A 24,726-nucleotide genomic window follows, 5' to 3' on the forward strand; every position below is an offset into this window, starting at 1 on the left:
TCCGTTACTGTTTTAGCTTCCACCATCTGCTCTGATCAGTCGTTCCACACAGCCACCGCCCTTTCCTTGAAATGAAACTAATGAGAAACTGTTATCAAGAGAAATCGCATTCACTCTCTTTGGGTTTTCTTTCGTTCTTTTTTTTTTTTTAGAATTTCCTGAGATTTCTCCAGGATTGCCTTAGAGGTTACCCTTTAATTTCTGGAGACTCTGGGACACTCCTAGAGGGCTCGTAATCCTAATCAGAAGGCTAACACTGGTAGCCCATAGACTGACATGCTGAAGACGTGAAAATTCTAGCCCCTTTTCCTCTGTACAGACCTCTCCTCCCAAAAGTTCTTTGGAGGTTCTTTTTATGTCTTTTTCCTTTATTATCTTTGAAATTGTAATGATCTTTCCCTCCCACTTTCTTTCTGCTCCGAAGATTTAGAACAGGGCTCAGTAATGTTTATTGGCAGAGTCCCAGAAAGCTGCCGCCTGTTGGCATGCGGTGGTGGTGGTGAGATATCGTGTCCTGAGGGTGTCCTGCCTCCAGGGGAAGGGGGAAGCTCAGTGGCATCCAATCTCTGGATGGGGGTCTGGATTTCCCCCCATGAATCCTGATTTGCTTTCCTGCCCGGCACGCTGCTCCGACTGTCCTACAATGCCGGGGCACGGCGACCATTTTGAAAATGCTCACGGGTGCCAGCACTGAGGGTCAATGCAGAGCCAAGCAGAATGGGCCGGAGGGAGGCTACCAACCTTTGATTTAAGAGATGAAGCTTATTCCATCAAACAATACTCCCCAAAAAATAAAAAGATAAAAATACAATTGGAGCGGTTTGCAAATGCAATAAAAAGGCAGAGTTTTGCCCTTGTCTGCCTATTTGTCAAAACATTTTGCATTAAATTTTAGAGTAAAAACCCTCATGGAAAATGATATTTTTTCTCTTAGATCTTCTGTAGTTACATTGTAAATGCCTGCGTGAAATCTTTACCCCCATGTAGGAGAAATGCAGAACGTTTCTTCACAAAAGTGTTTTATGCGTGGACACTGCTTCTTAAGGTTCATAGCAAGAAAAAATCTGTCAGTTGAGCTTTCAGGAAGGGGTCAATACAGTCTCTGCATGTGGCTGAACTGTGCGTTGGGTCGATCCACGTTTTCTGATGGATCAAGTTGTGACTTGCATCTGACATTCAGCCACAGGTGGCACTGAGGTCTCTGTAAAGGGCCTCTGTTGGGTTGGAAGCATTCACGTTGCGTTAAACGCTATGGATTTCTGAGACAATGCTGCATAACCTTGAGGATTTTTTTGCTCACTGAGATGACCTTCAGTATCTCACTTCTGCCTAACCCAGTAATAATCCTTAACCTTCTACACGGAGGCACCAAGAAAGGCCATTTCTATCATCGGTTTATTTAAAATAAAAAAACGATAGAAAATGGATGGAAAAATGTCATTTTAAGGAGGGCATGAAACAGGCTTGATTGGCTCTGTTTTCCTGGATTATTCCTGTTATTATTACATAGCACAGCTTGTGTTTATCACACTGCACAGAATAATTCACATGAGTACAATATCCCTAACCCTTATATTTGACGCAAGGGAGTTAATGTAAGTGACTTGCTGAAGGTCACATTGCCCTCTACGCTGTGCCGTAAAGAAGCATGCAGTCAGGCACAGGGGAGATCCAACAAAATAGATAGTGGATAACGGCACTAGTTTGATTCAGTTGCTATCTAATATGGCCTTGTTTTGGAAAAGTAGAGGGCTAGATATATGAGGGGGATGTCGTTGCCGGTGCTTTGGACTGGGGGTAAAAGTTAAGCAACGCCATTGTGTGTTAAAGAAGGAAGTCTCTTATACACAGGTATTTAAAAATCCAATGGCCGATATCATCTAAATGCTATGAAATATATTTCTACAGCCTGCATTCAATGACGTAGGGTCACTCTATTGACGCAGTTTCTGAAAACTTGGAGGATGTCTAATTGATTTATGTATTGTTGCCTCTTTTTACAACAGATGAAAAATTTTATACCAGTAATCCTCCCCGAAGAAGCCAGTTTGGTGAAACAAGGGTTGAAAGCATTAAGACAAACACATCATAAGGCAATTTTTTGTAACTCTTTAAGCATTTTCAGGCATAAGTATCAAAACAAAAAATAAGCAGCAATTACGTATCACAACGATTTCCAGGTTCTCACAATGGTGAACCATGCGGCCAGGAGTAACTGCCCCACTAAGGGCCGAAATGTAACAGGTATCAGGGAATCCTGCCAAATCCTCCGATTAAGATAAGAGATAGAATGTGATAATAATACGACGCTAGGCACGATTCGGAAAGGGATTGCACTTTACGCTAAAAACATGAAGGAGCTTCGTTTCCTGAGATACAAGATTTTACTTTGTGCAAGGAAAACATTTCTTAAAAAAATAAATAAATGAAAGAAGAAAAGATAGAAATATTTTTGTGTTGATTTCCTGCTGAGACCCAATTATAGTGGGATTATTTGTTACCGGGCTCCTTTTGGACTATATTTACAGGGTAGAGCCAAACCTCCCCAGAGCCAGCCTGAATGTGTCCAGACACTGACATAGCTCAGGAATTTTGCAAACCTAAGGCCTCAGTGAGGGGGGGTCAGATCCAGGTGGTGAGGTTCATCCTTGGCTGCTTCCGTTTGCTCCGCAGTTCTTGGGTGCCTCATACCCTACCTCGCAAGCCATGTCCTCCAGGAGCCTGAGATGAGATTGGGCTTCCAAAGTTCAGTAATCCTGGAGATAACTGAGTTCTCTGCCGGCTGTGATGCCCTTGATTGGACCAATGAAAGAATGATCCACATCTGTGACATCCCAAGAAAGGTCCCCACACATGTTCCACCTTTTGGCAGTACATATTTTAGTCTGGTACAAATACATCACCTTACTATCATACCTGGGACCCATCCCACGAGTCCCTGCTGATCCGCACACCTCAGGACTCATTGCTTCTCTCCTGTTATTTTTCAGGCTGGCTAAATATTACTGAGTCACCAATGTTTCAGCAGCCTCCTCCGGAAAGCACAGAAAGGATACTGCCTAGAGAATCAGGTAATGGTACCACTGCTTCTTGAGGTCCACACGAGAAAAGGGCTGTAGGGGTAAGGCTAAGTGGCCAGGGCTGCTCTCTAGCAACACAGCTGGTATGCAGGGAAATGGAGTATGTCCTGGTTATAAAGGTCAGTGCCTTCAGTAGCATAGCATCCCTCATTACCATGTTGGATGTTAGGAGACAGAGGTGACCTGGTTATGAAGGACAGTACCCAAACACTGTGCTGGGATAAAGAGTGTGCTCTGATTATGAAGGACAGCACATCCAGTGCTTCCAGCACTCCTTCATAGGGGAGTGCTGGAAGCACTCCCCTATGAAGGAGAGTGCTTCCAGCAGCACAGTGGCCTCTAATACCCTGCTAGGTACTGGGAGATAGTGTGTCCTGACTATGAAGGAGAGTGCTTCCAGCAGCACAGTGGCCTCTAATACCCTGCTAGGTACTGGGAGATAGTGTGTCCTGACTATGAAGGAGAGTGCTTCCAGCAGCACAGTGCCACCTAATACCCTGCTAGGTACTGGGAGATAGTGTGTCCTGACTATGAAGGAGAGTGCTTCCAGCAGCACAGTGCCACCTAATACCCTGCTAGGTACTGGGAGATAGTGTGTCCTGACTATGAAGGAGAGTGCTTCCAGCAGCTCAGTGCCTCCTAATACCCTGCTAGGTACTGGGAGATAGTGTGTCCTGACTATGAAGGAGAGTGCTTCCAGCAGCACAGTGCCACCTAATACCCTGCTAGGTACTGGGAGATAGTGTGTCCTGACTATGAAGGAGAGTGCTTCCAGCAGCTCAGTGCCTCCTAATACGGTGCTGGGAGACAGAGCGTGTCCCGACTATGAAGGAGAGTGCTTCCAGCAGCTCAGTGCCCTCTAACACCATGGGAGATAGTGTGTGTCCAGTTATGCAGGACAGTACCTGCAGGAACACAGCACCTTTAGCGCCAAGCTGAAAGTTTGTTGGAATTCTTAAGGTGACACAGACGGTTCTTGCTTTTTAGGTCACACTCTCTTATCTTGGTGACATTTTGATAGCAACAGACAGGAAGATGTGTGGGTGGAACATTAAATCTTCTTACACCTGCATAAAGTAGAAGGGGTATAAATATTTCTATTCAGTTAAAGCCTTTTGTTGGTTTTGAAATGCGCGAGTGGGTTCATTCTGTTTCCCTGCCTGGTTGTATCTGGCTATCTCGCAGATCAGAGAGACTGGGAGTAGAGCAGAGCGGGAGAGAGTAAATCAGATGGAAAATACAGGGCGAGTAACAGAAAGTAATGAGGTGACTGAATAATGTCTCTTAGCAATGGAGAGCAGTCAGCTCCAGGGTTACTCAAACGCCATAGCACCCAGCTAAGGGTGAGTGGCGTCCCGCTGACCCTGGCCCCGCCACCGGGAGTGGCGTCTGAGCTGAAACAAGTTCCTTCTCAGTAGCGCAGGCCTGAGCAGCACCAGGAGGCAGCGCACTCTCAGCTGAGCATCTCCCGTTGGTCATGAGGCTCCCAGGGACCGCAGCAGGATCCTCTCATCAAGGGGACACACAATATTAGAAAAATGCCTCACCTCTCTGTTTGTAGTCTTTCCTGTCTATCTGTGTCTCTGCTGTGCCAGCACACCGTGCCGCTCTGTCATGCTGCCTCTCATTCTCTTTCTCATTCTCTCTATCCTTTGTGAGCCTGGTGCTAGTGCCAGGCAAAATGGTACAATCTGCTCTTAAAAACCAAAGCACTGACCTCATAGACAGACATGATTTCATGGTGGAAAGTCAACCTGCTGTTTGCAAAGGGAAGTCTTGACTTACCAATATACTACGGTTTTTTTGGCGGCTTTAAATAAAGATGCGGACAAAGGTGAGCCGTGGACCCAGTGAGGGATTCCAGAAGACATTTGACAAAATCCCTCATAAGAGATTCCTCAGGAAACTGGGAGGTCATGGGATCAGAGGCAGTGTCCTGTTGTGAACTGGTAACAGAGGGGAGGACTAAGTGGTCAGTTTTCTGAATGGAGAAAGGTTATATTGGGAGCTGGGCTTTTTAGCATATTCATAAATCATCTGGAGAAAGGAACAAGTGACAGTAGGAAACTAGGTTTCTAAATGGCAGATTGAATTTAATGCGGACAAGTGCAAAATAACGTAGGTAGGAAAATGAATCCCAACTACAGGTACACGATGCTGAGTTCCATGTTAGGAGTCACCTCCCTGGAAAAGGCCCTCAGAGTCCTTCTGGTCAACAGGCAAATAAAATGTTAGGAATTATTTGGACAGGAATAGAGCAAAAAACTAAGAAGATCATAATTAGGGTTGTCAACCGGCTCCAGAGTTTCAGCACAGGTTGATCCAGTCCTGGTTTTACCCCACTGCATGCTGGGATGTATTCTGATATATCTATTGCATTCCCTCAGAAAATCAAGACTAAAAGTACCTGCATGCAGGGGAGTAAAACTAGGACTGGATCAGCCTGTCCTGAAAATCTGGAACTGGTTGGCAACGCTGATCCTTGCTACGGCCCCACCTTGAGTTCTGGATGCCATTCTGCTCACTCCATCTCACAAAAGATATAGCGGACGTATAAAAAGATACAGAGAAGGGCAACAAAATAGATAAAGGGGATGGAAAAGCTCCCTTATGGAGAAAGGCTAAACAGATTAGGACTCTGTAGGCTGGAGGGGGATATGACACAGATCAGGGGCAGTGGAATAACTTTCTTACATACTGTAATTCTTTGCATAAATCATAGGGAATAATTATTTATACCCAGACCAATCAATACAAATCTTGATGCTAGCGAACCAGACATAGTGGTAAAAGAGGAAAAAACCCCAGAATTATTAATAGAAGTGTTGGTGCTAAGCGACTGTTTTGTACTATGTGTGGAGAAAGAGAAGGTCAGAGTATCAAGAGATAGAACCAGAGACCGAGAAAATGTGGCCTAAAGATACAGAAACAGTTGTAATTGTTTGGGCACCATTCACCTGCTTACCAGCTCCCCTCGATATGCTGCCTGTATAACTGACACTGTGCAACATAAGAACTTGCCATGCTGGGTTAGATCGAGGGTCCATCAAGCGCAGCATCCTTTTTTCCAAAAGTGGCCAATCCAGGTCAAGTACCCAAACATTAAATAGATCCCATGCTGCTATAGTGCAGTAATAACCAGTGCCTATTCCCCATCTGTGCTTGTTTATTAACAATATATGGACTTCTCTTCCAGGAACTTGTCCAAATCTTTTTTAAACTCAGCTATGCTAATTGCCTTAACCACATCCTCCGGCAATGAATTCCAGAGCTTAATTGTGCATTGAGTGAAAAAGAATTTTTACCATTTGTTTTAAATGTGCTACTTACTAACTTTAAGGAGTGTCTTTGAAGTTTTTTAAAGCATAAATAACCAATTTACATTTATCTTTTCTATTTCACTGATGATTTTATAGACTTCTATCATATTGCCTTTCAGCCATCTCTTCTCCAAGCTGAGCAGCCCTAATCTCTTTAACCTTTCATTAAAAGGAAGCTATTCTATCCTGTTTATCATTTTGCTCACCCTTCTCTATCTTTTCCAGTGCCACTATATCTTTTTTGAGATGCGGTGACCAGAATTGCACACAGAATTCCAGGTGCAGTCTCATCATGGAGCGATACAAAGATATTATTGTGTCTCTTTCTCTGGAATAACTCACTGTGTTTTATCTTGGCTCCCAGAACAGTCTCTTGTGCGTCTGGTGAACGGGAGCAGTCAATGTGGTGGGACTGTGCAGCTCCTACACCAGGGGGAATGGTCACCCCTCTGCAGTGAGTTTGCAAAGCTCACCATTGTCAGCATCTTCTGCCGGGAGCTGAAGTGTGGGAAAGCGAAGAACTCATCGGCCGACATGGATGCGAGAGGACCCCACTTGCCAGGGAATGACACAGTCACCGTGTCCAAACACAGCTCAGCTTCCTTCCTGAGCATTCACTGTCCTGGATCTGAGGAAGGTCTTGAAAACTGCAGCACAACACGCCTGGGCCCTGGCTCCTGTCCCAGTGGGAGAGCTGCCGTTATCACCTGCACAGGTAAGGGAGAGAGCTTGATGTACAGGGACATGGGGTGGAACCAAGGCTCTTTGATTGGCCAGGACCGTCAAAGAGGGGATCCTGCTCTCTGATTGGTCAGGACAAAGACATACGACTCCTGCTCTCTGGTCAGGAGTCTGGAATGGGATTTAGGGTTGTCAATTCATCCCAGGTTGACTGAATAGGCTGATCTAGTTCTGGCTTTGCCTTGTTGCATGCATGGAGTTATAATCCTTAGGGAAAGCAATGGGACAATCAGAACTACAATTCCATGCATGCAATGGGGCTAAACCAGGCTGGAACAGCCTGTTCAGTCGACCTGGGTTGAGCTGGGAATCCTGTTTGGGGCACAGACAAGAAAAGAAAGACTCCCTTTACATTCATGTGGAGGACCCCCAAGATTTTATTTATTCATAATTTACATTTCTTAATCACTGCTACTGCCAAGCTCACAGCAAATTACAATCATAAATCAAGCAAACCACAATAAACACCTCAATAAAATCAAAATACAACCGATATCAATCGTGGATACAATATAACTATAACTCAATATTAAGCATCCAGGGATCTCCCATCTGCCTCCCCTTCATTACAACTCACAAAATAAATATTGCTGGTCTCATTTAATCCATCCTTCAATAAATGGCCACCTCCATTCTCATAAGAACATAAGAATTGCGTTACTGGGTCAGACCAAGGGTCCATCAAGCCCAGCATCCTGTTTCCAACAGTGGCCAATCCAGGCCATAAGAACCTGGCAAGTACCCAAACACTAAGAAGATCCCATGCTACTGATGCAATTAATAGCAGTGGCCAATCCAAATCACAAGTACCTGGCAAGTACCCAAACATTAAATAAATCTCAAGCTACTATTGCTTAATAGCAGTTTATGGATTTTTTTTCTCTAGGAACTTATTCAAACCTTTTTTAAACCCAGTTACACTACCTGCAATGAATACCAGAGTTTAACTATGTGCTGAGTGAAAAATAATTTTCTACAATTTGTTTTAAATGAGCTACTTGCAAACTTCATAGACTGCTCCCTAGTCCTTCTATTATCCTAGAGAGTAAATAACCCATTTACATTAGTTTGTTCAAGTCCTTTCATGATTTTGTAGACCTCTATCATATCCCCCCTCAGCCGTCTCTTCTCCAAACAGAACAGCCCTAACCTCTTCAGCCTTTCCTCATAGGGGAGCCGTTCCATGCCCCTTATCATTTTGGTTGCCCTTCTCTGCACTTTCTCCAGTACAGTTATATCCTTTTTCGGATGTGGCAACCAGAACTGCACACAGTACTCAAGGTGCAGTCTCACCATGGAGCGATACAGAGGCATTATGACATCTTCCGTTCTATTAACCATTCCCTTTCTAATAATTCCTACCATTCTCTTTTCTTTTTTTGACTGCCACTTATCATCGGGTCCATATCAGTGGCACACTTGCTGAAACAACCAGGCCTTCACTGCCTTAGGAAAAACTAAATAATCATCTTGATGCCTGATGCTCCTTGGAAGGCTATTCCCCAACTCAGGTGCCACCAGAGAAAGTGTTTGCCCCTGGTCCACTGCAGCGGGGCTACCTGTGAGGAGTGTAAGCCTCTAAGTGGGACATAGACAGATGATCTTGCAGTGAGATAATCATCATAAGTTGTGGGGCTACACTTGATAAAGACTTAAGTAGCGACCCTTTCTCCCATCCCATTAACAGGATGCTTTTTACATTATTCTTTCTGTCACCCTCTCGGTTTCTTATTTCCCTTACTTTTCCTCTCGCTCTGGTTTTCACTGCTTGCTTCTCTTTCTTGCTCTTTCACATTCTGTCTGTTTTTCTCTCTCTGTCTCTCTCATTTGTTGCAGAGCACCGGGAGCTGCGTTTGGTAGGGGCCGGCAGTCGCTGTGCAGGTCGGGTGGAGATTGAGGTCGCTGGAGACTGGGGGACAGTATGCGACGACGCCTGGGATCTGCGCGACGCCGATGTCGTGTGCCATCAGCTCAGGTGCGGCTCTGCACTCCAGGTCCTGGGAGCCAGCTATTTTGGGCAGGGAGCAGGCCCAATCCACCTGGACGAGGTGAACTGCACTGGAAATGAATCTCACCTCTGGGATTGTCCCGCCAAGAGTCACCATGACTGTGGGCACAAGGAAGATGCTGGCGTAGAGTGCTCAGGTGAGAAAATCTGTGCAAGGCATCTCTCTCTCTCTCTCTGTATGCTGTTTTACTCTTCAGGCCCAATTTTGCTTAGTTTTAATTTTAAAACATTCAAGGCTTGGGCACCTAAAATCCCAAATTGCTTATTTTGCATGGACTAACAAACAAAGTCTAATTGACTGCTTGCAAGGCAAATATTAAATGCATAGAATCTATACGCCTGGAACCTACAGAGTGGCCAGAAGATGACAGACATTTCAGCAGAAAGTGAGGCTGTGAATATCTAGCAGTTGTGTCCATTCCTAGTTACACAGGACCTACAGAGTTGGTAAAGCTTATGTTTGTGGCATGGAGCGATGGATTCTCAGAGAATCAGAGGAAGCATCCTTGTGAGAGCTCCTGACCCTCAGGGGGTTTCACTGAGATGGATGCGTGAGGAGCAGTTTAGAAGAGAAGGCACAAACACATTAAATCCTTTGCTGCAATTGTTTTATGAAGTTTGGAACCATTCATTTCCCCCTCAGATGCTGAATTTAAAGAGTCGTGAAACTGAAGCCACATCCTTTCAGTGGGAGCTTGTCCCATGATGGACCAGGGCTACGTCTGGTCCATGCATCACACTCCTGTCAGCCAAATGTAAACCCACTAGCTGGAACAGAAGCACCTTAAAACGTTTTCTACATTTTTACATTTTTGACCCCTTAAAATGCTCTGCCATGCTCCCCTGGTTTGTTTGTTGGAGGTAGGGATGGGAGAGATTCATATGAGGGAGATTGGGGAGCCTTTGCTTTATAAATAATCATTTAACAGAACCAGGTGTTGCTCTGTTACAAACAAAGCCCTAATCTCTCAATTAAGGGAAGTTTCTTAGCAGTAGTAGACGTAGGAAGAGGACCTGGTGAAACAACGCCAGATCTCGCTGATTCCATCAGCACAGTAGTGACTTACAGCAGCTGGAGCCCAGCGGAGCCCATGGCTTTAAAGTATGCAGCCACTTCCTTTTCTGAACAAAAAGTTGGTTTCGATTCTTCCTGTGCGGCTTTGGCTGGACAGAGCCCCTGGGGCTTCCCCGCAGGCCGGTCCCTCGACCCCAAAGCTGCCAGGCACTCCGAGCTGCTCCTTTGCTTTATGATAAGTTTGCAACACTAAGAATTCTGGGATTCGTAGTCTTGTGTGGGCAGAAGTAGGACAACAGATGAGAAAATGCTTAGAGAGGGGAGTTTTAGAAACTAAACTGACTCAATGTCCCTCTGACTCTGAAGTATCAGCCCTCAGCTGGTCTCTCTAATCTCCTTTCCTTAAACGTTTCTGGGTTCCCTATGTCATTTATGACTTGGAGATAGTTAGCAGCGCTAGGCCTGTTGGGGTGACTTTCTGGATCGAAGCCCTTAGGAACAGCTGACCCAGGCAGGATTTCCCCGCAGTGCGCGTGTGGAGAAGTCGTTCTGATTCAGAACTACCCACCGTGCCCTCGGATGTCAGCACTAGTTTGGTATTTGTAACCATGTTGCCCCCCCCCTACCTGTGTTCACTGTGGGTCTCCGTCTCCCCGCAGAGCACCGGGAGCTGCGCCTGTCTGGCGGGCGAGACCGCTGCACTGGCCGTGCAGAGGTGTATTTCAAGGGCACCTGGGCCACCGTGTGTGAGAACATCTGGTTCCCAGAGGATGGGGACCTGCTGTGCCGCTTCCTAGGGTGTGGGGCTGTGGTGTCGCGGCTTCGGTTCCACCACACGCTCCCAGGCAGGATGAGCTTCCTGTGTGCACAGGGCACAGCCTCGCCCTGGGACTGCCAACAATTCTTTAACAACAGCAACGTGTGCGGCCCGTCTGCGGCAGTGGGAGTCATCTGCGCAGGTAACGCAGGGCCCTGGGGAGGCCTCGTTCACTGTGTCTGAGGTAGGACCGGAGGTGTGGCAACGTTTTCCCGTGAAACAGCAAAAAAATGAAGTCTTTCTGCTTGCAAAAAATGCCCTAAACATTTAGACCTATTATTATCAAATCCATGTTGTTTGTTTTTGTGAAAATTCATAACTGGGCTTTAATTCTGCCTTGGGCTCACAAAAAAATTGCCATTTCTTGCAATAACGTTTGCCAGGTGTTGACTGCATAAAGATTTAACATTTAATCCTACAATGAAAACTGTCAAGCTAAATAATTTGAGAGTAAAAGTGAAGGTTTTGTATCCTGAGGGGATTATTACTCAGAGAGGATAAATGTGAAGTATTAGATCTCAGTCCCTGGCCTTGAAGGATTGCAGGGTGAATGTGGGACGCGAGGCATGCAGGCTGGGGAAGTTGGTGAAGAAGGATAGTGAGTAGGGTGCTGATGATGGATCCCCATCGCAATCATTACAATATTCTCCCATGTGTAAAAGGCTGGCCTGGTCAGTGGCAGTGAGAGCAGGTCAGCAGCATGGGGACACAGTAAACATGCAACCCTAGCATCTACAGCTGCTCTTCCTCGCCCTTCTGAACTTCTAGTTACAAAAGACGAGGGCATCATGGGGGAGGAACAGGGAGCACATAATCACCAAGTCCCCCACCTTGCTGCTCTGTGCCAAGTTTGCTTTTAGTACTGGGTCCCAAGGAACTGAGAGGAACTAGAAGGAGAGGAGGGTGTGATTTCTTTATTTGATTTATATTCCACCTTTCAGCCGCTTCAAAGTGGATTACATTCAGGTACTGTTTTTATGTATTAATTTAAAAGGTTTTTATACTGCCTAGCGAATAGGTTCAAGGCGGTTTACAGTAAAACATACAAAGCAACCACAGTAAAAATGAATAAAACAACAATAAATAAAAGTCATAAAATACATCATAAAAATGAGTAAAACATAAAGAAATAAACATCATACAATAAACGAAGAGCAGTGAGGAGTGAAATCAATCAACAGGACCAGCGGTAGCTTAAGGTGAAGGGCAGAGTCTGTATGGAGAGGAGTCGAGGAATTTGGGGAGCTGGGGGAAGGAAGAGGCGGGGAGGGCAGAGAGGAATCCAAGAAGAGTGGTAGAGGAAGATTATCTTGGCGGGAACCTTGCAAGGGAGGAAGGAGGAGGAGATGGAGAGTAATTTAAGGGGTGTGGGAGATTGGTGTCTGAGGGCGAGGAGGAGGAAACAAGGAAATCTGGTTGGGGGCAGAGAAGAGAGAAGTGGGAAGGGATAGGTAGAGAGGAGCTTGGAAGAAGCAGAAGAGAGGGCAGAGTGAGGGAGAAGGAGTAGTAAGAGGAGGATGCACACACAATATTTGATCCTCTTCTCGTTTTAAAATCTTACATTTGGCTGTGTGGGTCGTAGATGACATTTGTTCAAACTGTTTTTTCTGTGTGGGGCTGGACGACTGTGAGTTCTTGCTTAAGCAGGACACAGGACAATTTCTTTACTAACAGGAGTGTCCTGAATAAAGCAGGCTACGACCTCCCTAAGAGCAGGTGTTACCCAGTGTGGGTCACGTAAGGATGGCTGTGCAGGCCCTGGCTAGGGATTGTTTGGAATTTTAGGTGCCTGGGTCCTTTGGATATGTATCGCTTTATTTATTTCATTTCTATTCTGGGGACCACAAGTCTCAGCGGATTACAAAATTAATGGCAGTCCCCGTAACTCTTTCTAAATGTATTTGCTTCATGGTTTTTTGTTCTTTCCTTCTGTTTCTCTTCTCACTATTTCTCTATCTCCTTCTGAGTCCTGGTTTTACTCATCTTGCCTCCTTCGCTTTGTGCTTTCTTCTGCTTTTTTCTCTTCTTGCTTTCTCTGTTCCCTGTAGTTTTTTTTTGCTTTTTGTCTGTCTGTCTGCCTTTCATGAAATAATCTAATTTTTTCTTTCTCTGGTGAATTCCAGGGTCTCTGGGCTTGTTAAATATGACAACTGCGATGGAAGAAACTGAAGAAGTCACTTCTGGAGCCGGCCAGACAATAACAGGTGAGAGACAGGGAGGCTGGGATGGGAAGCCCCAACAGGTAAGGAGCTAGGATCACTATAGCATATTTCTTGAGGGTATTTGCCTTCTGCCTCACACTGCCCATTTGATATGCTGCAGTGACTGGGGGTGGCAGAGTGGGGGGTTTCTCACTCTGCCCCTGAGGTGTGCTATGGTGATGGGGGAGGGGTCTCTGTATCGCTCCATGGTGAGACCGCACCTTGAATACTGCGTACAATTCTGGTCGCCGCATCTCAAAAAAGATATAATTGCGATGGAGAAGGTACAGAGAAGGGCGACCAAAATGATAAGGGGAATGGAACAGCTCCCCTATGAGGAAAGACTAAAGAGGTTAAGACTTTTCAGCTTGGAGAAGAGACGACTGAGGGGGGATATGATAGAGGTGTTTAAAATCATGAGAGGTCTAGAACGGGTAGATGTGAATCGGTTATTTACTCTTTCAGATAGTAGAAAGACTAGGGGACACTCCATGAAGTTAGCATGGGGCACATTTAAAACTAATCGGAGAAAGTTCTTTTTTACTCAACGCACAATTAAACTCTGGAATTTGTTGCCAGAGGATGTGGTTAGTGCAGTTAGTATAGCTGTGTTTAAAAAAGGATTGGATAAGTTCTTGGAGGAGAAGTCCATTACCTGCTATTAAGTTCACTTAGAGAATAGTCACTGCCATTAGCAATGGTTACATGGAATAGACTTAGTTTTTGGGTACTTGCCAGGTTCTTATGGCCTGGATTGGCCTCTGTTGGAAACAGGATGCTGGGCTTGATGGACCCTTGGTCTGACCCAGTATGGCATTTTCTTATGTTCTTATGTCTCACTCTGCCCCCGAGGTGCTAAAGCTCTCCCTGTCACTGCTGAGTTCTCACAGTTATGAAAGGCGTGAGATACAGGGTGGAGCCCGGAAGATTTACAGGAGATGATGGAGAAAGTCCAAATATTTGAAGAATAGGGAATAGTGAGAATAATAATTAAATGTATGTGAACGGATTACAATAACCATTTCCTCTTTTTCCTTTTCTGATCTCGGTCTCGCCCTCGTGTTTCCCAGAAGGCTCTGGCTCGGGGAAGGAGGTCACGGGCTCCCCCAGGAACGCCGCCCTGCTGAGTATCTGCATTATTCTTGCTGTTCTCCTGCTGGGGACACTGCTGGCCTTCGTCTTCTTCGTCCTCCGGAGGCAAAAGAAGCCAGGTAACTGCTGAAAGCTGCAAGCACAGAAGTCCACCCCCCGTCTCTGACTCCTCTTCCCCAGTGACCGAGGCCTCCATCAGTCATGGGCCCACCCCAGGCATCGCTGGAAGTCACAGTGACCGCCCTCTCTCGGTCCCCCAGAGATAAACGCTGTGAATCTCATGACCCTGTGCACACAGCCTCTGGGGAGCCGGATGCCACCCCCATGCCCTGCGGGGTCTCCAGCTCATTTCTCGAGTCTCTCTTTCACTAGTTGCTCCAATCCTGGTGAACCACAGCCTGCAAACGTCCAACGTGTCCTCCACAGCGAGCAATGACTACGGAAACCCCACCAGCCTCGCTGAAAAGGCTGCAGGTGGGCGCTGCTCCCCTCTTCTCTGCCTGCTGCTTTCCTCTCCTGCCCTTCTCTGCTTCCCGCTCGCCTCTTGCCCCTCTCTTTCCATCTTCTTCTGATTTGCCCTCTGACCTTGATTTCTTTCCTCTTTAATTTAGTTCCGCAGTGTCCCTGTCCTCGGTTCCTCTTCTTGTCCCTCGCTATCGCCTGTCCTGCACTTTCTTCTCGGGCTTCTCGGCGTAACGGGTGCTTTTTCCCTTTCAGTGCCCGCCCTGGATCCCAACCAGCAGGACTCCGATTCGGATTATGAAGATTATGACTTCAGCAGTAAGCCCCCGCTGGCCCTCTCCACTTTTTACAGTGAGAAAATCCTCTCGGCTCAGGACGCTACTCGGGGGGCTCAGCTGGGTCTGGACACCTTCACCTCGCGGGTGAAACCGCAGTCTTTTTATGTTGAGAATTTTATACTCGGACCGGATAAAGAGTGGGAAGAAAGAGCCCTAGAAAAAATGTTTATTTTTAAAAATTTGTTCAGCAATAAAAACGAGAAAATGTAAGATTTTCTTTCATATTTTTCTTTCAGATTCACTTCGTTACAAACCAATAAATGAGAATGTCCAGCAGAGGAACGTCCCCATGGCTTCTCTTCCTGAAGGTTGGGAGCAATGTGCTACTTACTTAAGAGATAAAGAGAAGATGAGGCAGAAAAGGATAGAGAGAGGGGGAAATCTAAAACGATGACAGTGAAAAAAGTGAAGAGAGAGAGATTGGGAGAGGGAGCTAACCTAAGCAGATGAGAGAGATGGAAAGAAGCAACCACAGAAGTAGGAAAAGAAAGAGAGACTAGAGCGAAGCGGAAGCGAGAAATAATGTTAGAGGTAGATACAGAGCAAATCATAGGGCCGAGAGGAGGTACTGAGCCTGGGCAGTGGCAAACCTCAGAGAGGCCGGGCGGGCACTCGGGAACAGGAAGCAGCCAGCGTTCTCCCAGGGTTGGGCCCTTGGGTGTAGGTGGCCACAAAGATTTACTGCATGGAGGCAGGAAGCAGGAGACCAGAACTGAACAGAGCCAAGGACCCAGAAATGGAGCAGAAACCAAGAGACAGGAAAAAGGCTAAGCAAACAGTGGTATCATGGAGCAAATTCTGTTAGGTGTATCAGGCTAGGACTCCTTATATTCAGCTCGTTAATAAAGGGCAAGGGGTAGTGAATACTAATAAGGACATTGCTAAGGGCCCAATAGACTGGTGAAGTTGAGCAAATTACTTTCTGTCGGTTTTCCTTTAAGATTTCATGAAGGGCCGTTAGTTCCATCTGTGATAAATTCTCCCAAAAGGTTTCTGCCCCTAGCTACAAATCTATTGGGCAGTTATATGGCCTATGCGAAGGGAGAGTGTCCGCTCCTTTTTTTATCAAAGACATCCTGGTCTGCCACCTACTTTTTCGGCAGTTGTCCAGACCCGTCTTCGAATGCCAGGCAACATGGATTGCCTGACTTCCCACTTTCGGGCCCTACATCCTGGGCCTCTTCATTAGGCATAATATATCGATGGGGACATCACCTGCTGGGTTTTCCAGTTGATGTGTGGCTTACGTCATTCCAGCCAAGGAAGATCTAGAATGAGCAGGAAGTTTGGCCCTCTGACGAGGTCAAAATCTTGATCCTGACAAGGAGGAGCCATCAATAGTCTGTACCATGATGCTTAATTCTTTGTGCCATATAGGGACCAGGGGTTGCTGAGCAAATGTGAGATCCAGGAAACAAATAGATAGGGCCATTACAGAATCAATTATGGCTAGAGCAAGGATTCCATTATCCACTGGGGCCAGAATTTCCCTGGGAATGACCCTGATTCTGGAGTATTATGGAAGTGTCCTGAGAGCCCACAATAGAAAGACAGACCCTCTTGACAGAGTGGCTCCTCTTCTTCCTCAGAGAGGAAGCATTTAATGCCATTGACTAGCATGGGCTCCTTGGAGATTAGTGGTCTGTTGCTAGGGTCTAACTGTCCCTTCATGGTTCGTAAATCTTTTTCTTGGCTTTGTTCTCCCAAGTGTCTCTCAGCTCTGGCACATAAGGTGAGTAAGGCTTTTGAGTTAGCTGGGAGTTCTAGCCAGGCTAATTCATCATTGATATGAGCCACTAGACCCCCACTGGAAGTGAGGGGACAGGTTTGGTTCAGTCAAGTTCAGATCATTCACTAACTTGTCATACTTTATTTATTTAGCCATTTTGTTTTTTACCGCTGTTCCAAATAAAGATCACAACGGGTCATACTCCCTGGCATATTCAGTTATGCTCCACTGGCCCTGTTGGAGCCCCAAGATCTTGATTGACACCAACTGAATGTGATCTGGGTCACTGACAGCCTGGGAGAGGGCAATCCCAAAAGGTCTGTTTAGTTCAGGATTGGATTGTATCATTCCAAAAATGGTGTTGCCTACCCCGGGGCCTTCTTGGTGAGCAGGTCAATCCTAAAACTCACCTTGACAGATACAAGTGTGGGTACAGATAAAACCATAGCGTGCACTGGTGCAAGAAACCCTGCAATTGATTTCTATTTCTGCCAAGTCTTTTGGAAAGTGGCAATCATGGTTCTAGAGGTGGAGGGCCCAGTAAGGACTGCTCACTCTGATTGGGGAAGTCCACTTTCAGCTATAAAACGTGAAAGCTGATCCTGCATCCATAACCTCCTTTAGATATTTGGGTCTACAGGGAGCTGTTCCATTTTAGCATACCTCGGTTTGGGCTGGTCCAAGCTCTCACATGTCTCTTTGCCCTCAGCAGAGAGGAGGTGTCGTGCCAGGCAGGGGCATACCTCAGAGAGACTGGGAACTCAGGAGCAAATGTTCTGCATAAAGCAGCTGCCGTTCCCCATGGGTTGGGCCCTTGGGTACAAATGGCCACTGGGACTTACCTAGTGGAAGTCTGAGATTCTTGTCTCATATGGTTAAACTAATCCTAAAATCTAGTCTCCTCCTACATTCATCCTTGATTGGGTCATGTTCTGCTTATCTGCTGATTCTAGAAGCATGTTTGAAATCCTTTTGGTTAAAGTAATGCTCAACATCTGTTCTGGTCTTCACCCATTAGTTAAAATAATGCCTGAGAACTATTTGGTTACAAATCTCAGGCCTACTTTTTGATTAATGTCATAAATGGCTTCTTAGATCTGTCTTGATTAGTGATATTTGTTAGTTTCTTGCCACCTCACCTCAGGACATTCAAAGAGGCTGGTTTTTCCCATTGATTTCCCCAAGAAAATCAAAATGACAAATCCATGCCGGCAATGGGGCAAAGTCAGGACAAAATCAGTCGCTTTGGTTGACCTGAGGTGAGGCAATAACCCTTTTATTCATTGTCTAGTTCAAAGCACTTCTGAGACCTGTCTTTGCCACACCTTTAAGTTGAATGCATGCCCAAGTTAAGATTTTGTTAATTATTTATATCTCTACGAGCTGCTTAATATTGTTCTTCCTTTGTCTCCCTTTCTAGGTAACCAGGATGTTGATGGATCTGATTCTGAGGCAGCCTTGCCAAAGAATGTGCCAGAGCGAGGAGAACATTACCACAACCAGCCGAGCAGAACTGCTCCTCCACCTGCCTCTGGCCCCCACACAGCTTCCCCCTGTCCACCTTCTGCTGCCTTCCACCAGGGTAAGAGGTCTTCCTGTATAATCTCACCTGCCCCCTTTCTCATTAGTCTCATGTTTCTGTAATCATTAAAGTTCTTATTCTGTAATTTACAGTTGTGCTTGACATAAAGCAGACTAACGGCCTAGTTTGCTGAAGGTTATTTTTCCCCTTCTGTATCTCTGTACAAAAAGCTTAGTAAATCAGGCCTGAGGAGGATTAACATGCGCTTGGCTTGTTTCAGCCTCACAGGCTGCAGAGGACACGTCCAGCACCTCATCTGAGGAAGAAGGCTGGTATGAAAACTTCCATCCTCCTCAGGCTGGGAACGTGCCCCCCCTCACAGGTAAGAAACCCAGCTGGGGAAGAAGGGGTCTCAGCAAAGAGCAGGAATGAAGGGATAGGAACAGCCACAGTCATGCAGGCCGATTCCGTAAAATGTGCGGGAGAGCCGGCGCCCCTTCTCCCGACGTTCACCCAGGTACCCCTCCTGGGCCCGCGATTCTGTATTCGAATTAGGTGTCGCGCAGGTCTGACAACTGACGCGCAATTTTACCGGCGTCGGGTTTTCGAACCCGCTGACGGCCACGGGTTAGGAAAACGGATGCCGGCAAAACTGAGCATCCATGTTTTTTAACCCGCTGACAGATTTGAAAAAAATTATTCTTTTAAATTTTTGGTGCCTCCGACTTAATATCACTAGAATAGTGATTAGGGTGATTAGGAAAGCAGTATTTTCTGCTTTTCTGTACACTTTCCCGGGTTGCTTGTTCTTGGGCGGGCGTTAATTTCTGAGAGTGAAATGTGCGGCTTGACCACACATTTTACTTTCAGTATCCCGGGCGACTAACTAATAGGCTCATCAACATACATTTGCATGTGAAGAGCGCTATTAGGTTGGCTGCGCGTTTGAGGCGCTATTACTCCTTACAGTATAAGGGATAATAGATGCGCGTCAAAAACGCGCGGCCAAACGGGTACTAAACACTGCGCTCAGCCAAGCGCACTGTACTGAATCGGCCTGATGATGCGGGAAGAGCAAACTCTAGAACTGAATGTGTTCTTGTAAAATGGAGGTTTTTTAAAAATTGACCTTTCCTGTTTATAAAATCCTTCACGTGCAATAAAGTGAGGCCTAGAAGCTGCAGGCCACGATGTTGACGGAATTATTTTCTCTGCTTTATGTAGTAACCGCAGTTCCTTCCCTGGGCCGCAGCCCGCAGGAAGATTCCACAGACGGTGAATATGATGAAGTTGACTCTTCAACGTAATAAAGGTGATCATGGCAGGATGTCTTCCAGAAGCAGTGCCTAGCACATGGGTCTTCACTGTCTGCCTCCATTAAAGAGGGAATTTAACAGCATTGTAGGGTGTGCTTGTCTCCTCCCCTTCTGCATGAAGGACGTCACAGCCACCGTGCAATGCCTGGAGCCCCTTCCCAGCTACCCTGAAAAACACAAATACACACCCAGACAGCCCTCCCTTCCCATCTCCAAATTACTCACCCACTTATCAACACCCCTTCCAACCCACCTCTGAAAAGTACACCCCAACTCCTCTTCCCACCCCCCTAAACCCTGATTTCCCTTTCTTCAGTGTTCATGCTTACAGTTAGACCAATGTTTTCATTCTCTCCCCACCCACTCACTACCTGCAGTGCGAGAGAGGCCAGCAAGCCTGTCATGGATCGCACTTTGTCACTGGTGCTCAGACATCAGTAATTCATTGTCCCAGGACTGAGTCACAGCCCAGCAAGCTAAGGGTGTGAGTACTGAATCTGTCAGGTCTTAGGAGGAATGACCCAGTGGTTAAACCATCGGACTGTGATGCGGGAGATTTTTACACTGCCTGCCTGTGCCTGAGTTCTAATCCAGGCCGATGCGGTAAAGTGCACCAGCCTAGCACGGTTGAGCACGCGGTTTAGACACGAAAGACTAGCATCTGATGCAGTAAGGAGATTAGCACGTCCAAAACACATGCCCTATCAAACACATCCCCAATAGCACCCAACACAGGTAAATTCTATGGAAACAAAGACATTACCTATCACCGCCCTATGTAGGAAAGTGTGCGCAAAGGCTGGGTGACCTGCGTCCACTTTTGTACGCCAGAAACTTAACGCCAGCTCTGGAGGTGAAGTAAAATTTAGTTGTAGTCAAGGGTTCATGAGACAAAAAAATGTTGGACCTCTGTGCTGTGAAAAATGTGGCCCTTGTAGGGGTCACTGTTACTGGGATCGGGGTACACCACCCCAGGAGTTGTGTAGGACTGCAAAGCAGGACCCTGGGCTGAACAAGGCTCAGTCTTCTGTCTAGCCAGCTCCCTCCTCTGCAGGTTGAGCCTTTGGGTTTTGGGGGCCAGTAGGTCTTTGCTGCAGCAATACAACATGGTGAGTCCAGGCAGAAGCAAGGCTGGCACCATGGACAGAGACAGGCTGGAGCACGGCTGGACTGGAGATTGGAGCTGGACACAGAGCAAGGGCTGGGGCCGAGTACAGTCAGAAACAAGCCAAGGTACTGAGCATGGACTGGGAGAGACACAGGTAAGGCAGGATACTGGGCAGCAACTGGAACCAGATACAGGCTAGAAGAATACAATGTACTTGCAAGACAAGGGTTGAATATCAGGAACAAGACTGGGCTGTGCACGGCAAGACCAAACAGAGACAGGACTGGACAAGGCAAGACAACACAGAACAAAGAACATAGAAGCCTGAAGGCAGCAAGGCTGGAGGCCCATAGACCACTAGGCTATAGGCCCAAAGACCCTTAGGTATAGAAAGGCCAAGACAGGCCCCAAGACAGGATACAAGAGCAGAACAGACCTGGAAGCCACAAGTCAAGGAAAGGCCTAGAGTAGACCACAGGACAAGGAGCAAGAGAGCAGAAGGCCCAGAGGCCACAAGGCAAGGTATAAGACTAGAGTGGCCAAGTCACAGAGCCATTAGTGACTCCATGAAATGCAAAGTGGTTCTGGCAAGGTAGGGATAATGGGTATGGAGCTTGGATGTGGTGTGAGCAGTGAGAAGCTTGGCAAGGCTGGAGGTTAAGCTCACTAAGAACCTCTTGTGGAGTGGAGGCTGTACAACAGGCTGAATCAGGTGGCCAGTGAGGAGATGGCTTAGGTAACCAGGAGCTGAGCTTACTGGAGGCCTCTGCTGGTGGGGAGGTGCCATAGCAGGCAGAATCAGAGAATGGTGAGGCTGCATGGAAGACGAAACAGAGACAGTAGGATAGGGTTGTTTAGAGAGATTAGTATAAGATTTAATTATTTGGGGTTAGAACAAAAAATAAAAGCATGTATATAGGGAGTAGTGGAGCAGAGCATGATGATTTGCTAAAGGATATCTTGAAAACCATGGGTGATTCCTTTCCTTTTCTTAAGCAGCACAATTGCAGTTTTCTGTAACTTCATGTAAGCAATGCACTAGGAACGCTCCATATAGATGTCCTTGCGCCTGATGCAATATACTTCTGAGCACCAGAAACGTACATTTCTCCCTGACATGCTCCCCTTCTGTACACTGCTTCAATTTCTCTCTCAGAACATGGCATCGGGTGCACAAGAGATGTGGATGTGCACGTTAGGAAAAAGGACGCTCATGTTGAGTGCTCATTTTTGTGTACGTCTTATTGTATCGGGCTCTCAGTGTGGTCCAGGGCAAACCATGTTCTCTCCCTGAGTCTGAGTTCTAATCCCAGCTCTGTGTCTGATTCTCAGTGTCATCCTGGCCAAGCCATGAGCTCTAATCCCAGCTCTGCTTCTGACTCTTAGTGTGGTCCTGGGCAAGCCATTTTGTTGCCCCTGTACCTCCAGTACTCATAGGAAAACATGGTGTTTGTCTTAATGGGACTTTCCTGGTCAACATAGGTATTTCTTTTTTTGGGATTTCTGTGCACATCCAAGATGAAATGATTCTATCTTGTGACTGCATCTGCCAGTTTAAGGGCCTGAGTAGAGGAGCAAGAAACCAGCTGTGATTATCAGAGCCAGCAGTAAGAAGACGTCCCCCTTGCACCTCCTCACTTGACCCCCATCTCTTGCTTTTCTATCCGAGCCTTCCACTCCTCCCTGAGATTTTCATCAGAGGTAAAATACAGAAAGGAGCAGATGCTCTGCCATATTGCTGGAGCCTGGTAACCTGGGAAATGCCAGCCCTTTCACAGGTGGTCTTGTGTTTAACTGAATGGTCTACAGCATTTCTCACAGTAGGGTTCAATTAACACAGACATTTGTGCTCTGCTTCGTTTTACAGGCTACACCCTGAGAAGTCTGAATAGGGCACGAGGGTATTCCTATCCTTGCCTACTCTGGCCCACGAAGGAGAACAATCCTGAGGCAAGACCCTCACCAGCGCCCCAAAACCAAGATATAACCACATCTCTCACCCCAGCAGACTCCTTCCAGCTTTAAGTAACTTGCAGTAATCCTCCAGAGAGCAGCTCAAAGTGCTGGAGACAGGCACAGCACAGGACAGCTAATCAAGTTACAGAGCCGTCCGGCACCGGCTTTGCCTTCTGAATCCCTCGCTCCTTTTCCCTGGCAGCTGTGCCCAGCACAGGGGGCAGAACGCAGAGTGGAGGGGCCAGCATGGGGCTGCCCTCCTCACATCTGTGCTGAGTTCTGCCCGCTTGCATTTTTGTGCTCATTCTGGAGACTGGGATGTAAGGCGACTTCTGCAAAACTCTTCCACCATCTGCAGACCAGCAAATGGGCACCCTGGAGTACCCAGGGAGCGGCAAACTTGAAATCAAAGCCGGCTCAGAGAAACAGAAGAAAATCCTTTTTTTTTTTCTCTCTGATATTAAACTCATTTCTGGAGAATTTCCTTCCTGCTGTATTTTATTTCTGGGGGCTACAGCACAAAGAGCTTCCACGTGCTGGGGTCTTCCCGTCCCACTTACTGCAGTTATCAGAGCGATAGTCCTTCGGTGGAGAGGCACAGCCCACGGCTCCTTCCAGTCCCCAGTGTGAGTGCGCTCTTAGCCAGCGGAAGCTGCGTGATGACGCAACCAAAGAACGGTGAACGCTGCCTCTGCAGCATCTCCAGCTCTTGCTGGCCCAAGAGCTAGAAATCAGGCTTGGGAAGTGAACTCGCCGCTCAGCCATAAGGCCAGCCTACCGGGACACTTTTTGCCCGGCTGCTTTCTCCAAATAGCAGCAGCTGCAGCCTAGCACCGAACACAAGACTGCACGCTAGTCCCCACACAGGCTCCCTGCCTCTTCCCAGTCAGGCTTGGACTGGAAACCCATGCTGGAGGAGGTGGGGGCCACCATGGGGCCTGTGAGTGTTCACTCGCTCACAGTCTCCATGCTCTCTGGCAAGAGGGTGTGCCTCCCGCTGTTCGGAGATAGCAGCCAGGCCCGGGACCGTTTTGTGCAGCTCCACCACTTTTGGGAAAGAGCTGAGTGGATGCAAAAGAAGGACAGAGTGGAGGTGTATGGAGGGGGAGGTGGAGGGACTGGAGACGTGGCAGGAGGAAATGTGATAAGCAGGCAGTCGACAGATTGCCAGTAATTATTTTACCAATTTAAAGTTCCTGCTAGTCACTGACCTTCCTTAGATAAAAATAACCAGCCTGGCCAAATGCTAGCCGGTTGGCAACCCTAGCTGGTATAAGGGAGAGGGAAGCGGCAGAAGATGAGCAAATTGTCAGAAGAACTAGAAGGCACTTTTCAGATCTTACACACAGGTCACATTAATATCTCAAAATTGCAGAGATTTTTATTTTCTGAAGAATGTATCTCAAGCGACAAATAAATGTATTGTAAATAAGATGACTAATTTGGTGGGATTTATTGTGTATACATTTTTCTCTAATGTGTATAAACAGAGAAAGACTGTGAAAATAAAAGTTTGCAATGTTGTCTGCTGAAGGAGAAATCACTGATGGAGAATAAAACACAGGTCAGAGGCTAAAAGGGGATCTACCTTATACCTAGCTTGTCCATAGACACAGTCAACTTTATCCATCTGTCTGTCCAAAACCATGGTCAACTTAGTCTACAATCTATCCAACTGTCTGTTCAGAGTCATGATCAACCTACTCTACAATCTGTTCATCCATAGACATGGTCAACTTATTCTTCAATCGCTGTCAGTCCATCCATTCAACAGCCATCTATCCTTCCACCTATTGCATCAGTTTATTCTATTTATTCATCCATCATCTATCCACTTATTTATCCAGCTTGTTTAATAATCTTCACTTCTGGTGAGAATGGTAAAATACACGTGAGAGCTGCGGGATGGAGTCAAAAACAACCATTCCCTAAAATTTTAGGGAATGGTTGTTTTTGACTCCATCCCGCAGCTCTCACGTGTATTTTACCATTCTCACCAGAAGTGAAGATTATTAAACAAG

General features: G+C 46.6%; 1 protein-coding gene across 5 annotated transcripts in view; it reads left to right on the forward strand.

The window, feature by feature from the left end:
* Positions 1–24,137, forward strand: part of CD6 (CD6 molecule) — a 32,557-nt gene extending 8,420 nt beyond the window's left edge. Inside the window, exons 2-14 of one of the 5 annotated variants that reach the window (XM_029574689.1) lie at positions 2,991–3,071; positions 6,765–7,115; positions 8,978–9,286; positions 10,824–11,123; positions 13,105–13,185; positions 14,253–14,393; positions 14,647–14,748; positions 14,992–15,087; positions 15,311–15,382; positions 18,224–18,385; positions 18,606–18,707; positions 19,550–19,637; positions 22,617–24,137. In XM_029574689.1, coding sequence (XP_029430549.1) covers positions 2,991–3,071; positions 6,765–7,115; positions 8,978–9,286; positions 10,824–11,123; positions 13,105–13,185; positions 14,253–14,393; positions 14,647–14,748; positions 14,992–15,087; positions 15,311–15,382; positions 18,224–18,385; positions 18,606–18,707; positions 19,550–19,632 — 1,880 coding nt within the window. In that variant the 3' untranslated portion in view covers positions 19,633–19,637; positions 22,617–24,137. The remainder of the gene's footprint in view (positions 1–2,990; positions 3,072–6,764; positions 7,116–8,977; positions 9,287–10,823; positions 11,124–13,104; positions 13,186–14,252; positions 14,394–14,646; positions 14,749–14,991; positions 15,088–15,310; positions 15,383–18,223; positions 18,386–18,605; positions 18,708–19,549; positions 19,638–22,616) is intronic. The other 4 variants (XM_029574691.1, XM_029574690.1, XM_029574692.1 and 1 more) reach the window with 4 other exon arrangements.
* The last annotated feature ends 589 nt before the right edge of the window (positions 24,138–24,726 follow it).

Source organism: Rhinatrema bivittatum, chromosome 13, assembly GCF_901001135.1.
Source record: "Rhinatrema bivittatum chromosome 13, aRhiBiv1.1, whole genome shotgun sequence".
Classification (NCBI taxonomy): domain Eukaryota; kingdom Metazoa; phylum Chordata; class Amphibia; order Gymnophiona; family Rhinatrematidae; genus Rhinatrema; species Rhinatrema bivittatum.